The sequence below is a fragment of the Ambystoma mexicanum genome, chromosome 12 (genome assembly GCF_040938575.1).
Source record: "Ambystoma mexicanum isolate Mex_15411 chromosome 12, UKY_AmexF1_1, whole genome shotgun sequence".
Lineage (NCBI taxonomy): Eukaryota > Metazoa > Chordata > Amphibia > Caudata > Ambystomatidae > Ambystoma > Ambystoma mexicanum.
Genome location: NC_090936.1, coordinates 623,160,381 through 623,174,196, shown reverse-complemented (window position 1 = coordinate 623,174,196; position 13,816 = coordinate 623,160,381). Strand labels below are relative to the sequence as shown.

At 45.0% G+C, this 13,816-nt stretch overlaps 1 protein-coding gene across 4 annotated transcripts in view; it reads right to left on the bottom strand.

Moving 5' to 3' along the window:
- The window catches only part of EEA1 (early endosome antigen 1), a 1,786,886-nt gene that overhangs the window by 706,873 nt on the left and 1,066,197 nt on the right, over positions 1–13,816 (bottom strand). For all 4 annotated transcript variants that reach the window (XM_069629072.1, XM_069629073.1, XM_069629075.1 and 1 more), the window contains one exon: positions 7,275–7,605. In XM_069629072.1, the coding sequence (XP_069485173.1) occupies positions 7,275–7,605 (331 nt within the window). The remainder of the gene's footprint in view (positions 1–7,274; positions 7,606–13,816) is intronic.

Sequence of the window (13,816 nt, the reverse complement as noted above, 5' to 3'; positions counted from 1 at the left end):
GTCCAGAGTGTTTAAAAAAATAAAAATAAAAAAAAAATCACTTAATTCAACCCCTTCTTCCTCACAATACTTTGAAGGCCAAGGGATCTGCAACGTGGAACATTCATGTATTTGTAAAGCCTTTTCTTGATGGCCCCATCTAAAAGGGAGTCACAGAGAGTGAATCCAAGCCAATAATGATAGAGGCCAAGGCTCTGGAGAGTGTGATTGTGAGAATTCACAACAGTGAGCTGTGCATAGAGAACTTTGCATTGTTTGAAGTTGGTTAGTTGGGGAATAAATGGCTAAAAAAAGGTGTGATTTTTTTAGTCCTTCAGAATTGACATGTGGGGCATTCTCATGTATTGTGTACCCTCACTTCTGTTATGACTATACATGCTATATCGAAAAGCCCACTAGAGAGTTCTTTTGAGTAAATTATATTGCAACAATTATGATATCCACGCCCTTTTTAGATTTAGAAGCTGGATAGACTTGTGCATTGGTCACCATCACCTGTGGGGTGGGGGCTCTTATGTGCTGGCATTTAGCTAAAATATGACAAATATGTGGATAATACCGAATAGGAATTATGAAGAAGCTCAGGCATACTATTCGGTCATCATCTGGTCTTTGTACAGTGCCTTCTACGAGGGCGTCTATGTTATTGTTGATTGATTCTTTCCCCGCTTACTTCAAAATACATTTGGGGTAATCCTTCTGCATGTGTTTTTTGGAGAACCTCTGGGCTACTTCCTCAAAATGCTATCTTTCACTGTTGTTGCACATCAGGTGTAGAACGTGTACAAAAATGAGGTTATCCCCAAGTGCTTCAAAATGGAAACATCCATAAACGAGGAGGACATTTCTTTCCTGGGCTTATGGTATTATGGTTTGAGCCTAAAGTATGTTCCAATAGCTGGTGGTCAATGTAAACTTTAGTTGAAGGTCCAGGCTATTAAAGCCAGTCTGCAAAATGCCTTGGTTCCTCTTCTGGACCTTCCCATGTGACTACTATGTTGTATATGAAATATCTCCACAGAAGGATGTGAGAGTGATGCGCACTGTCAATAGGTTGAGATAAATTTCTCTTTGAAGTCTCCTAAGTATAGGTTGGCTATATTAAGAGTGTAGCAGCCCCCATGACCATGCCTTCAATTTGGGGGAACAATTTATTTTTTAACCTGACAAATTCTGGGAAATAAGAGCATGGTAACTTCTGTCCAAGATGCTGCCCTGAATACAACAGGCTGCATCAGTATATACAAAGACAAACTGAAGACATTAACAATGAAGCAACTCTCCTGCGCCACAAAGCTTGTATGAAATATGGCTGCCCATCATTTAAAGTTAAACACAGCCTTTACCAATAACAGAAAGTGTAACTGGAGATCTCAGAGGGGCTCCTTTTGGTATTACCCGAATAGTGGACCAGTTACGTGATATGATATGGCATTTATAATGCGCCTATACACATGTGTTTCAAGGCGCGACGAGGCAAGGGGGGGGACAAAGGGAGGACAGACAACAATCTTACTAGGCCAGGTGTCAAAGTGTACACTTTGACCTACATAAAGCCCTGCCGCCAAATCGTTTTCATTTGCACAATGTAAGGCAAAAAGTCAGTGTACAACCTTGTACCCTGCACTTTTGTACTCCGCCATGCAAATTGTGTGAACGCTGCCTCCCATGCATGCATGGCAGGCAGCGTTTACAATGAATTGTTATTGAGTACACCTGCTATTTGCTGGTGCAAAAAACTGGCAGACTCCATAGGTAACCTCAACATTTGCACCACCTTGAAACACCATGCTGACACAAATGCTGGAGTATTTGTTTGGCAGAGAGGAAGGGAGCAGTGGAAACTGAGGGGTCAGAAATGAGAGGCGGACAGAAAGTGGTAATCTTCTCAATCTTAGCCATTTTACTAACAGAAAAGGGTTTGGATGAAACCCTACTTTTCCCTATCCTAACATGAAATCCCCTTCCTATGAAACTAAAACTAAAGCAGGCTGACCTTGTGTCCAAACTAAATCTGACCCTCACACTAACATATACAAGCAAAAAGTGCAAGGAAAATGTTTTAAAGTTCAACTCAACAGAAATGTGCAAACAGCCAAACATATAATTTCAATCAAAACAAACCTTGTCTCCAGGGGTTGGTTCCCTTTGCCTGGATTGTTTCAGAAAAACCATTCACAATTGTTCTGTGTCAAGACCAGTCTCTTGAAGGAAACATAAATGTCTCTTTTACCCAATACTTTCCTCAGGATGGCAAAACAAACCTTCCTTACACAACACTGGGTGAAATATGGCAAAAGAGGAAGTATCTTCGTGTATTTAAGAATGGCAAAACAAAAACCTTCCTGCTCCACAATACTTTTTGGAATATCGCAAAGGAACGTCTTTCCTACTTTTCAGGATGGCTAAACACATGTATTTTCGCCAATAGAGATTCAAGTATAGCAAAAGGCAAGTCTTTTAAAAGTTTCTGGTTGACAAAATGTTCAATTGAAACAACAAATTAACATGACCAAGTCTCTTTAACACATGTTCAAAGTGTGTTTCCCGGTACACTCTCCTGCCAGGACATCTCTCAACTGAAAACTCTTGACATCCTGGTTTACTTGCCTGCCATGAATATATCGCTTTTGGTTCACACGGATACCCTGGTGTACTCTCCTGCTGGGAAACTATTTGTAAAAAGGTTCACCACTTGATACTCTTATCAGGTCTCTCGGCAACATTCATATTTCTTTTGAGTATCACACAATTGGACTTCAATAACACCACTTTGTTGACTTCAGTTGTTACTTGTGCCAACCTCTCCCATACTGAAATCACATATATGTAGGTGTGTTGAAGCTCTGTCTGTCAACCTTTCTCTCAATGCCTGTTCCAAGTTCCCCCAACTGACGTCTCATTCAGGAGAATTGTACAACTACTGCCTCTTTGTTTCCCTCTGGGCGTATAGCAATGCTGGTTCCAGGTTTCCCCCAAATGACCTAATCTCAGGAGAATTGTACCATATTTGCCCCTGTTCTTTTTGCTAATGTCTTTTGACATTGGCAATGCTGCTTTCAAGTTTTCCGCAACTGACAACTCGGATTGGGGGTGTTTAACCGTATGAAAAGTGACTGCAGCAAACTGACTGAAAAATACCAGCCCGCATGCGATCAGTTTTCATATGATCAAACACCACCCCCCACCCCTACTTACCTGCTCGCTCGCTACCTGATCAGCTTCAACCCTGCGGTGTCGGATCCGTCCCTCTAACGCGGTCGGATCCTGCACTGCAGGGTCCCTTTTTCTTTTTTTTCATCCCCCGCCTCCAATATCGAGGAAGTGGGGGACACACCCGCAAATCCCCAGGCCAATACGCACCGAACATGAGGAGCGGGGACAAACCCGCAACCCCTGCTCCACAAGCTCGGTATGTATTAGCCAATTTGACCGAATATATTCAGTCGCATGGTACAGGCCAAATTCGGTCAAATGTACCATTCGGCCAATATATTCAGTCAAATATATTAATACCGACATCTCATGTCAGGAGAATTGTACCAGGTTTACCATCTCTTTTCAGTCCTATTTGGTCGGTATTCGAAAATGCTTTCCAAACATTCTTTAATGTTTTTGCGCGTCATGGGCCCCGTTTGCTTCTAGACTGACTCGCCGGTTCACCGTGCAGCTGCTGTGATGTGCTCACGAGGGGCCAGCTTCCCCTTCTGGGCAGTCTCATTCAGTCCCCGTGTCATCTCTCATGAACTTCGTGATCAGGACCTGCATCGCTCTGCAGGACCGCCTCTCCTCTGACAGTTCTGATGTGCACTGTTCGCTTTCTCTTCCCCGGAGTTCCTCATCGCCGGTTCAGAACGCAACCAATCTGCTTCTGGCAGACGTCTCCCGTTCTCCCCACGACTCTTTCCTCTGCCACCAGTCTCGCTTCACGCTCTGCGAACCCCGCAGACTTCGTTCTCTCTCCTCTTTTTGTTGCCCTTCCTGCAGGTGAGCCATGGATTAAAATGACCCGCGAAGCTGATTAGGTCAGTGACAACTAGACTGCACATTATTCTTAGCGTCACATTTCCTCCCCATGAACTCCTTGCTCCTCTTCCACGTCCCAGGAAGTTTCAACTGTTTTTAAGTCACAATGTTGAACATTTGCATTTAAAATACAATCACCATAAACGACAGATAGGTTTACCATGTACAGAAGAAAGCTGAATAGGGGTTTATGATTTTGTTATGGCTTTTAGAGTTTTAACATCAGGAGTCCATTAAAAAAAATCAGGAATCAAAGTCTCTTCTTCACATGAAAGAGCAGTATATTGATTCCCTCTGGTTGGAGTCACCACTCTCCCCTGACAGCCATCTCCTCCCATGTGATCCACCCTCAGAATACCTCCCCCAGGGTCAGGATAAGGTAGCGGCTGCCTTCCCCTGGCCACATGGAGGAGACTTTAGGCTGAGGAGCAGTGATGACTCTGCAGGATTCATCACAAAACACAAGTTTCATTCCGCCCTACTCTCCCCCATACAAATACATGAAAATGAGGCATAATGTTAACAAAATTCATAAAATCCTTATGCAAGGCATTTACCAAATGAGCTCCAGAGGAAGGCGACGCGAGAGGGGAGAAACTAATACCCCAGACATTAACAGAAACCTATTTTGAGTACTGGACTTAACGTAGCATGGCTGAATTAACTAGTGAAACTGAACAGTTGATTTCCCTCGTCTCTTACTGACAGCCCACATCCACAAATAGTGCCCAGCCCTTAACGTTCAATAGCCAGGCCCAGCAATACTATGCACTAGATGACTTAATTTTACTGGCATATGAATGCCACTTGGGTATCAGCGTGTGGCTGAGCTACCCAGTTTATGAGGTTTAATTTAGCTGTAACTGATAGAATATGCTTCAAAAGAGATATGTATATGAATGAATGTGAAACTAAGGTAATCAGGATAACATAACCCAGGAAGATTTGAGAAAGGAGCATGCCAAATCAGATGGCTGGGTAGTGATAGGAGATTTGATAGGGACATGCTGTCAAATGAAGCAATGTAGTGTGTGCATTGCCAACTTAGGGCTGTACAACTCTTTATCTCTCAGCAGAGTCCAACTGTGAAAGTGTATTGGTCCCCGTCATGCACAACCTCACCAAGGGCTCAGCTGCACTGGCTGCGTTCCCTTTTCTGGCTTGTTGATGTTTACATATCAAGTGATCCATGGGAGGTGTCCTTAGCTACACTGAGAGTACACCATGTGTACAGCAAGTGTTTTTTTTCTGTTCCGTAAAAATACACCCATGGCTGGTAGTCAGAGATCCACTCCTGCAATCACAGGTACACCTTAACCCGCTCCAATTCCTAGCTGGCTAACTGGCATCAGCAGGTTTTTATTCTGTAATCCTGATGGGGTTGTCTGTGGGTGTAACTACAGCCGGAGAGTGCAATATTCGAGTGGAGTATCCCCAGCCACTCAGAAAATACTTTCTCTCCTTTGAGCACTGACATTCTTTCTCCACATCCAGCTAACATCAGGGGAACTGTTGGTCATCAACATTACCAAAGCCTTCCTCCATGATCGCTGTGTGGGATCTCACTCAGCATCCTCAATGGATAATCTGTTGCTTTCCTTTACATATGCATGGCGTGCTACTTCCTTGCAGCATAGCAGTTTTGTTGCTAGTTGCATTAGCACACACTGGTTAGCTAAGAATCTGTGATGAATCATGGGATGAATCATGGGATCATGTCACTTCTCCACATGGGGAGCCCTTTTCTAGGAGGCTAGGGAGATGAGGCCACCACCCGATATTCCCTCTACCGGTGGTAAAAATCAGAAGCAACTCACAGGGAGGAATTTCACTCATGGGGAAGTTGACTTCCATTCCATGATGGAATTCCCTAAACAGTTTGCCCTTAAGGTCTTAAAATCTCCACAAACACCAGTTACCCAACCTGAGTGTACTACTGTCATGTATTGTAATACTCCCTCTTGTACTCATTTAGAGACTGACCAACATATGACCAGGAAGAACTGATGAGAAGTAGATGGAGAGTACTGAGAAGAGGAGGCCTCGAGGAGACTTGAAGATCACCCCATGGAAACCAGACAATGACTTTGGCAGTCCGCTGGGGAGGTACCAGCTTCAAAATATAAAGAGAGAAAGGACCACGAAAAGAGAGAAGCCGGCGTGGACAGTGGAAACCCCGGGAAGTTCAAACCTGGGAGTGGAGAGACAAGCTGAAGAGATCAGTCCTCGACGGAGAGGACACAAAGTCCAGGTTGTCAGTGGCGTGACCTCAATGAAGTGACTCGTTCGGTCTGACAAATGCACCGGAATGGAAAGACCAAGTACCCCAAAGGGCCAGTGCAGAGCGGCAAGAAACGGAGACCAGAGAAGGAGGAACGGCCAAGCCAAGTGGCTGAATCCAAGACTCCATGAAAACCGCAGGCGTGGTTGCTCCAAGAAGAAGGCAGCAGGGGCCATGGTAGATTTGGTAGGGCGGGGGGACGTTTAAGGAGTGCATCGGAAGTTATCTTCCTCTTCGCAGTAGCCACCGTAAAGCTACTGATCCTGAAGAGTGCATCAGGAGTACTCTCCCTCGTCACCGTCGCAACCCCAAAGCTACTAATTCTGAAGCGTGCATCAGAAGTAATCGCCCTCATCACAGTAGCCACCGTAAGTCTACTGACCCTGAAGAGTGCATCAGGAATAATTTATTGCATGGTGTGTTTTCACAGTACTGGTGCAGATGTTTTTCTTGCCTTTTTATATATCTTCATAACATTGCACTGCTATGTGGATGCTATGTGCCCCTTAAATGAATTCTTCTGCTAAAGAGAACTAATGGTCACTATATGTTTGCTACCAAGGAAGGAATCAGTAGGTAGTAGGTCCGATATATTCATGAGTTAAGGATAACATTTTTGCATAACTGCACTGCTGACTCACCCTTTGATACCTTCAAGGTTGATAAACTGAGTATCAATGAAATGATCAATAGTAAGATTTAATATTCATTGCACTTTAACAAAACAAGAACTGACAGCAAGCACGAATATAATTAGTTATTGTAGGAGGATATGAGGGAGGATTATTCTATAGCTCCCAAACTGCATGGACCCTGATTAGAAAAACAAACATGTGGTTCGTGGACAACCTTGTTCCCTTCCAGTTATGATCATTTGTTTCACGGACTTCAAAATGTACTATATATGTGTTCTTGCTACATTTCTTACCAGTTATGAATACATGTACATTGATAACCTGCAACTTACCCTTTCCTCTAGAGTAACTTTGCCTTTCTGCTTTTCCTTTTCTAGGAGAGACTGCGCATGTTTTAAGGACTCAGTTTCCTTTGAAAATGTGTCTTTGGTATCTGCAAGCGCCTTGGTTAAGGATTCATTTTCCAACTTTAATTTCTGCACCTCTGCGGATAGGACTTCAAGCTTGGTGCTCAACTCCTTCTGCTGTGTCACTGCATCCAAAGTTAAGTTCTGGCACTGTTTTTTAAGAGTTTCTCTTTCTTGCTCTTGTTTCGCTAATTGGCTTTTTAATCGTTCTAGGCACTCTGCTTTCGTGTTCAGTTCCAGTGTAGTGCTGGACACTCTAAAAGACAAAGTAAAACTCAATTAAATCCTTAAAGCGTTAGACCCTATCTGGGGAATTTGGCCATTTAATACATTTTTACTTTCTCTTTGGGTTAATTGAAATCCAGAAATTAGTCTGTGAATCATAATGTCATGAAAACATAACAGAATATAAAACACTTGAAATATTTAAATTAAAACAATATCATTAATTTTACCATTGTATGCAACAAATATATGCAAATCAGTATGATTTTGACATAAAAAATAACACCTAAGTTTGTATGACTGGACCACCCAACCCCCCCCCCCCCCCCCAATGGCATTAGCTTAAAGAATTAGGGCTGTTGCTGATTTCACTCAAGAAAACAAGCCATTTCACATGCACTGCTGGGCTAGGAATAATAGCAAGTTTAAGTGAAGAATTTGCTTTTAGACCATTTCCCCAAAAAGTATGTGCCAGCATTTCTGGGACATCGAGTACTGGGTTAGTATAATGGCAGATAATGAAATTTATTACACTTGAATTTCAATGAGTCGATTAACCAGGAATAAGGCAGGGGGTATCTTCCTTTCCTCAAATCTCTTAAAAACACACCCTTCTCTAGCAACATTCACTCAGACACTTTTTTTCTTAATTTCATCCTGATATGCAATTGGATGAAGAAAACAAATATTTTACTTGAAGTGGCCATCTGGGCTGAGCTATGTAATTCAGACAATTGCCTCTTATTAAGCCAAAGTTAACTCTCAAGACTCCTACCTCTTTCACCAGACTCCACTAATTTTACTTCCGAAAGTGTCAATACATAGTTCTACGATCACAGTTTTCCATACTTAACAGTGGTCTAAGAAATGTGACTCTTGTGCTGGTGTCTTCTTTGAACCAAACATTTGAGAAATATATAGTCTTAATCCAGATTCGACAAAGGGCAACACATCTTTTTAAAAGGTTTTCGATTAACTTCCTTAATATAATTGTGGCGATACAGAAGTGCATATGCTTAACATGTGCAAAACAAAAAATAAAGTTTCATGCTAGTCAAAGTCGATCTATTAGCAAAGAAGAGACAGGCACAGATACGTCTATTGGCCAGCCCATTCATCAGGTACTACTAAAAACAAATCCAGATAACTTTTGGCCTATCAGTCGGCATTATAGGTTTGTCATTAGGTTCTTCTCGATTGCAGATGTAAGCACTTGGTGTTAAGAGGTTGTTCACAGAATCAATCTAGAGCCACACATCCCTGATCTAGAATCATTTGTTCAGTTTTATCATAGGAGATCCCACATTGGGGATACTTCTATTTGATTGCCAGCATCTTGCTCACACCCTCAATAATTAATTCATTTACATTTATAAAGGTCACAAAGCGGCCCTTAGTCATCAGTTCTGCACAAAGTAGGCTTCAGAGGATAGGAGCATGTCAGAAGTGCAGAGTCTTTGCAGCCACTGCATAAACTGGATACACGATACAATTCATTTTTCCGGACTCCATCGACTGTGATGTACCCGATGCATTAATTTAAAATGTCATGCCAGCGCTGTGCCCGGAGCCTGACGGTGCCAAGCAAACTCTGCTTCAGAGAGAGCCAGATGTGGATACAGAGGCATGCGGGGATGGTCACTCAAGGGTACCCTGCCGGTCGCGGAAGACGCAGTGGGCCTCTTTGGCACCAAGGCTGAAGCCAGCAGCGCCCTTGCCTGCGCCACAGGCACCAGGGTCGGAACCGCTGGTGCCTGGCTGAAAATGACCAGCATCTTTAGGCAAAAGCTTTCCCGTTCCTCCTTTTTTGGTTAAAGCCTTTCATTTACAAAAAAAGGGGCAGGGAAAAGGCCTCTCTGACCCAGCTCTAGAGGAATTTCCGTCCTAAACTGTAATATCCTGGGGTAACTGGCGACTTTGGAACCGATGGAAACGGCGTCCTCCATTGCCGTTTCCATCACATTCCGCACAACGCTGAGTGCAGGTCTAGTCTTTCTGTTGCAGCACGTCCGACGCTGGTTGTTTTCTTTCCGCACTTCCGGCATTCGGGCGCGTTGCAACGTCCTGTATTCCAGTTCGTCTGCTGTTTGCCTGCGCTTCCCTTGCTACCCGTAGCTTTTTTTGGTTTTCCCCCCTTTAATAATTTGGCATTTATATAATTTGGCATTTATATAGTGCTACGAACCTTCAGGTATCTGAGCGCTGCTTATTATTACCCACGGTGTGTGGTGCTCATTTACCGACCTCGGAAGGATGAAAGGCTGAGTTTGGCCCCGCCGGGATTCAAACCTGCGTTAGCAGACTCTGCACTGATGTCAAAGCGAGTGCTCTACTGGCTGTGCCACTTGACCGGCTGGGTGTTTTCCTTTCCGTCTTTGACTCCACCGCTCTCTCTCTGCTTTTCCTTCGCTACTCCCTTCCCGTGCTAGACTCTTTCCCTCTTGCCTTTCCTTCCAATCCACCTGTCTTCCGTTGTTTTCCTTCTGCTCCCTTTCTCGCTCTCCTGTTTCCATCATGTTCTGTTCCTCCTTTTTTCCCCTTTTGCCTTGACTTCCCGTGTACCGACTCAGCCTGCTTTTGGATTGCTTCGCCTTCGCCCATTGTTACGTTTTTGGCTCCCAGGATACCAGACCCTCTCCTGTCCCCGGACTGCTTCCTCTTTTCCCCTATGCTGTACTTAATAGTCCTTGCTGAGACTTCTTCTGCAACTTACCTTTCCGAGGAGTACTTACGTGATCTTATTCTTCTCCACATCCTGTTCCGCTGCCGGACCAGACCGTTGTTCACTTCCCACGGATCTTCCTCAAGAGCTACTGGATCCCAAAGACTACAACCGGCTCAGTGTGGACTTCCTTGGGGTTTTTTGTGCCACTGGCTTTTTCCCCACATTCAGTTGGCCGCGGAGGATAGCCACAGTTCACCTACAAGGTGACACCGTGGCGTCCTTCCACGGTCACCCCTATCTGCATAAAAAAAAGGAGAGGCCCAGACCCAAAGGAAACCAGAAGCCGGCACTCCGGTGGAAAAACAGAGGTGAGGTGGAAGGGGAAGTGGGAGAGACGGATTCTTCCGTGGAGGAGGAAGACATTACAGACCCTTCTGACAAACAAAAAGAAGGCTCTGGCCGTGTCAGGATGTCAAAAACATGAATGTCCTGTGTCTAATGTTTTATTCTGACCCTGACACTACAAACCTAACTCTTAGGTGAAAAAGGGACATTTCTTTAACCTCGAGTGGTTCGGAAAAAGGTGTTCATAAAGGAAGGATAAATAACAAACAAATGTTTCTTCAAGAATAAAGTTCTTGTTTCAGAGGGTAGATCCCTTCCCCTGGATTCTCTTTTCTCCTTGAGGTTTTCATACACTATAGTTCTTTGAGCCTCTCTTTGCTAAATGCAACACTTGTCCATGAAACTTGCATGACTTCACAGTTTCTTTCAAGAACAATTCTTAGGGCCTTTCTTGGTCAAGTGCAACACTTGCACATATGGCTTGTTTAACACAATCCTCTTCAATTGCCCGTTATCCTCCTCTGCCAGGACTTCCGAGTCACTCCACAGACCTGTGACTGCCTGGTATACTCCGCTGCCACGACTTCTGTTCATTTGGTTTTATCGCCCCTTTCCCAAAGTTGTATATTCCTAGTATTCGATAATGTATCTTCCTGATATATTATTTTCTTTCTGCTTTCTTCATATTAACACTGTGTACACTTACATATTACAAAGGGGTTTATTTGTGAGTCAAATTCCCTTCTTTCCACTTGTCCATCTCCTTTCGCTTTATGATATATGATATGATATGGCATTTATAACACGACTATACACAAGTGTTTCAAGGCGCGACGAGGCAAGGGGGGGGAACAAAGGGAGGACAGACAACGATCCTACTAGGCCAAGTGTCATTCAGATCGCGCAAGTGCATGAGAAGGGGGGAAAGGAAAAGTGCGCGGGGGAAGGGAGAGGGGAAAGTGCAGTACATGGGAAAAAGTGGAATAAATAGGATAAATAAACGGCCAGCTGGTGGCAAGTGCAAGGAAGTACAGACAAAAGTGCTGGTAGGTGGACTGTAGGGATACAGAACAACAGTCCCCAGGTGCAGGGGTTGCCAGGGAGGCAGTGCAAGTGGGCAATTGACGGGACCTGGGCCAGAGATCAGAAAGGGTGGCCAGGTAACCAGAGCAGTTTCAGTCAGATCATCAGCAGAGGAGAGGGGGAGGGAAGGAAGAGGCAAAGAGGAAGGTTTTGAGGTGCCTCCAGAACCCGAGATGGTTCTCCTCAAGTTTCAGGGAGGCAGGAAGGCTGTTCCAGAGAGAGGCCCCTGCCGAAGAGAGTGATCTGCCACCAACTCTGTTGCTTGGAGGAGCGACTGACAATGAGGGAGTTGGAGGCGGATGAGCGAAGAGCACGAAAAGGAACAAATTTAGGAAGAAAGAGTTGAAGGTATTGCGGCCCCAGACCCCAGAAGACCTTGTGTACAATGCAGAGGGTTTTGAACTAAATCCTCGCAGCCACTCTGAGCCAGTGCAGAGATTTCAGTCCTGGAGAGATACGATCCCTGGATTTGAGGCCAAGGTTAAGTCTCGCAGTCCTGTTCTGGATAAGTTGCAGAGGGCGGAGAGTAGAGGCAGGCAGATTTAGATAGAGGCTGTTACAATAGTCCAGCTGTTAGGGAGAATTCTCTGTTAAGGCTAATTTCCCAAACCTAGTGAGTCCCCCAGCAGCTTTGCTGGATTTTTGGGGTTTATTTTTCTCTCTCCTGCTAAGAAATAGACTCTTTTACTCCCACTCTTAGACAACAAACAAACAAAAACAAACATGATTTGAGGTGTTCCTTTGACTTTGTGTGTGTTTTATGGGCTATGGGGTCCTTTACCCCATAGGGCTTCATGTGTTTTTGGTATGTGGGTTACACAGCACCCTCAGTGCAGTAACCCAGGGGTGTCATAGTGACCCCCAAACAGACTCCATACCCTGGGACTGACTACTGTCTCCCAGGGCATGTAAAGTCGCCATTGGCTTTACTAGTCCCAAATTATGAACAGAAACCAGTACAAACCATCATATTGTGGACGTACTGGTCAGAGCAATTCGATTGCCCCGGGGTCTGTTGTTCGAGGGGGCACGTCTCCGACCCCCCTGATCGAGTTTTGGCTGGTGGCAGTGGATACTACTTTTTATATTCGACCGCAAATATTTTCCTATGGGATTTTCCCATTGTTCGAGGCTACCACTTTTTAATATAGCCTCGAACATACCGCCGGATTTATTAAATTAATATAAAAACCCTGGTTGGTATTTTTTGCCGAAACTCGGTTCCAAAATGGCGTTTGTGTTCGCTTCTGTGACTCCAACCCAAGTCAGGCCCTTTGTTCCACTTTTTGGCGGGCTTCTCCACAGAAGCCTCCAAAAGTGGTGCCACTCTGTCTGGGTACCACAGGGGGGTGTTGGAGGGGGTTTAGGCACCCTGGACTGAGTTACCTTGGCAACTCAAGTCGCACTCTTGTGTGATTGGGCCAAGTGGTGAGCCGCCCGGCTCACCACTTAGCATGTTTGATTGACAGCTAGGCTGAATGAATGGGGGTTTGCTGCATAAAAGCAGGGCTTTGGGGACTGGAACTTCAGAAGTCGCCACAGGACCTAAAGAATCCAAAGAGGGAGAAGCTGAGCCGACCTGCAACGACGACACCACCGGTGGAGCCCTGCTGAACTGTCTCACCACTTTTCCCGACGACAGAGGAGATCTCCAGCCCGGAGAGTCTTCTTTCTTTGACTGGTGGAGATAACCAGTTTGCCCGTCCTTTCGCCTTCCCGGATCATCTCGTGGCCGCCTTGCCTGTGCCAAGCACCCCGGCAACCGGGATACCACGGTTTTTCCACTACCGCGAATAAAAGGGTCATACCTTTTAACCGGAAAACTCCATGCTGGTTTCTTCCCTGGCAGTGCAACGACCTTCAGCTTTCTTCCACATCGAGTCCATCTCTTCCTCTGGACGACGCCGTGACTTGCACCTCCTGCCAGGAACAACTGCCCCCGCTGGAGGATCCTCCCCACTTTGAAGGTACTGTGTCTGCCTGGCCTCCCTCGCAACGGTCTGTGTGGGGTAACTCTTAAAGCCTCCACTTACTACTTGGGTTGGCCCTAGGCTGGCTAGCTGAACTTTTCTGAGCTGACTTAATTCTTTTCTGAACTCCCTGCAAGACTTTTCAAGACTTTTAAACTGTGTGATCTTGGGTGCATTGG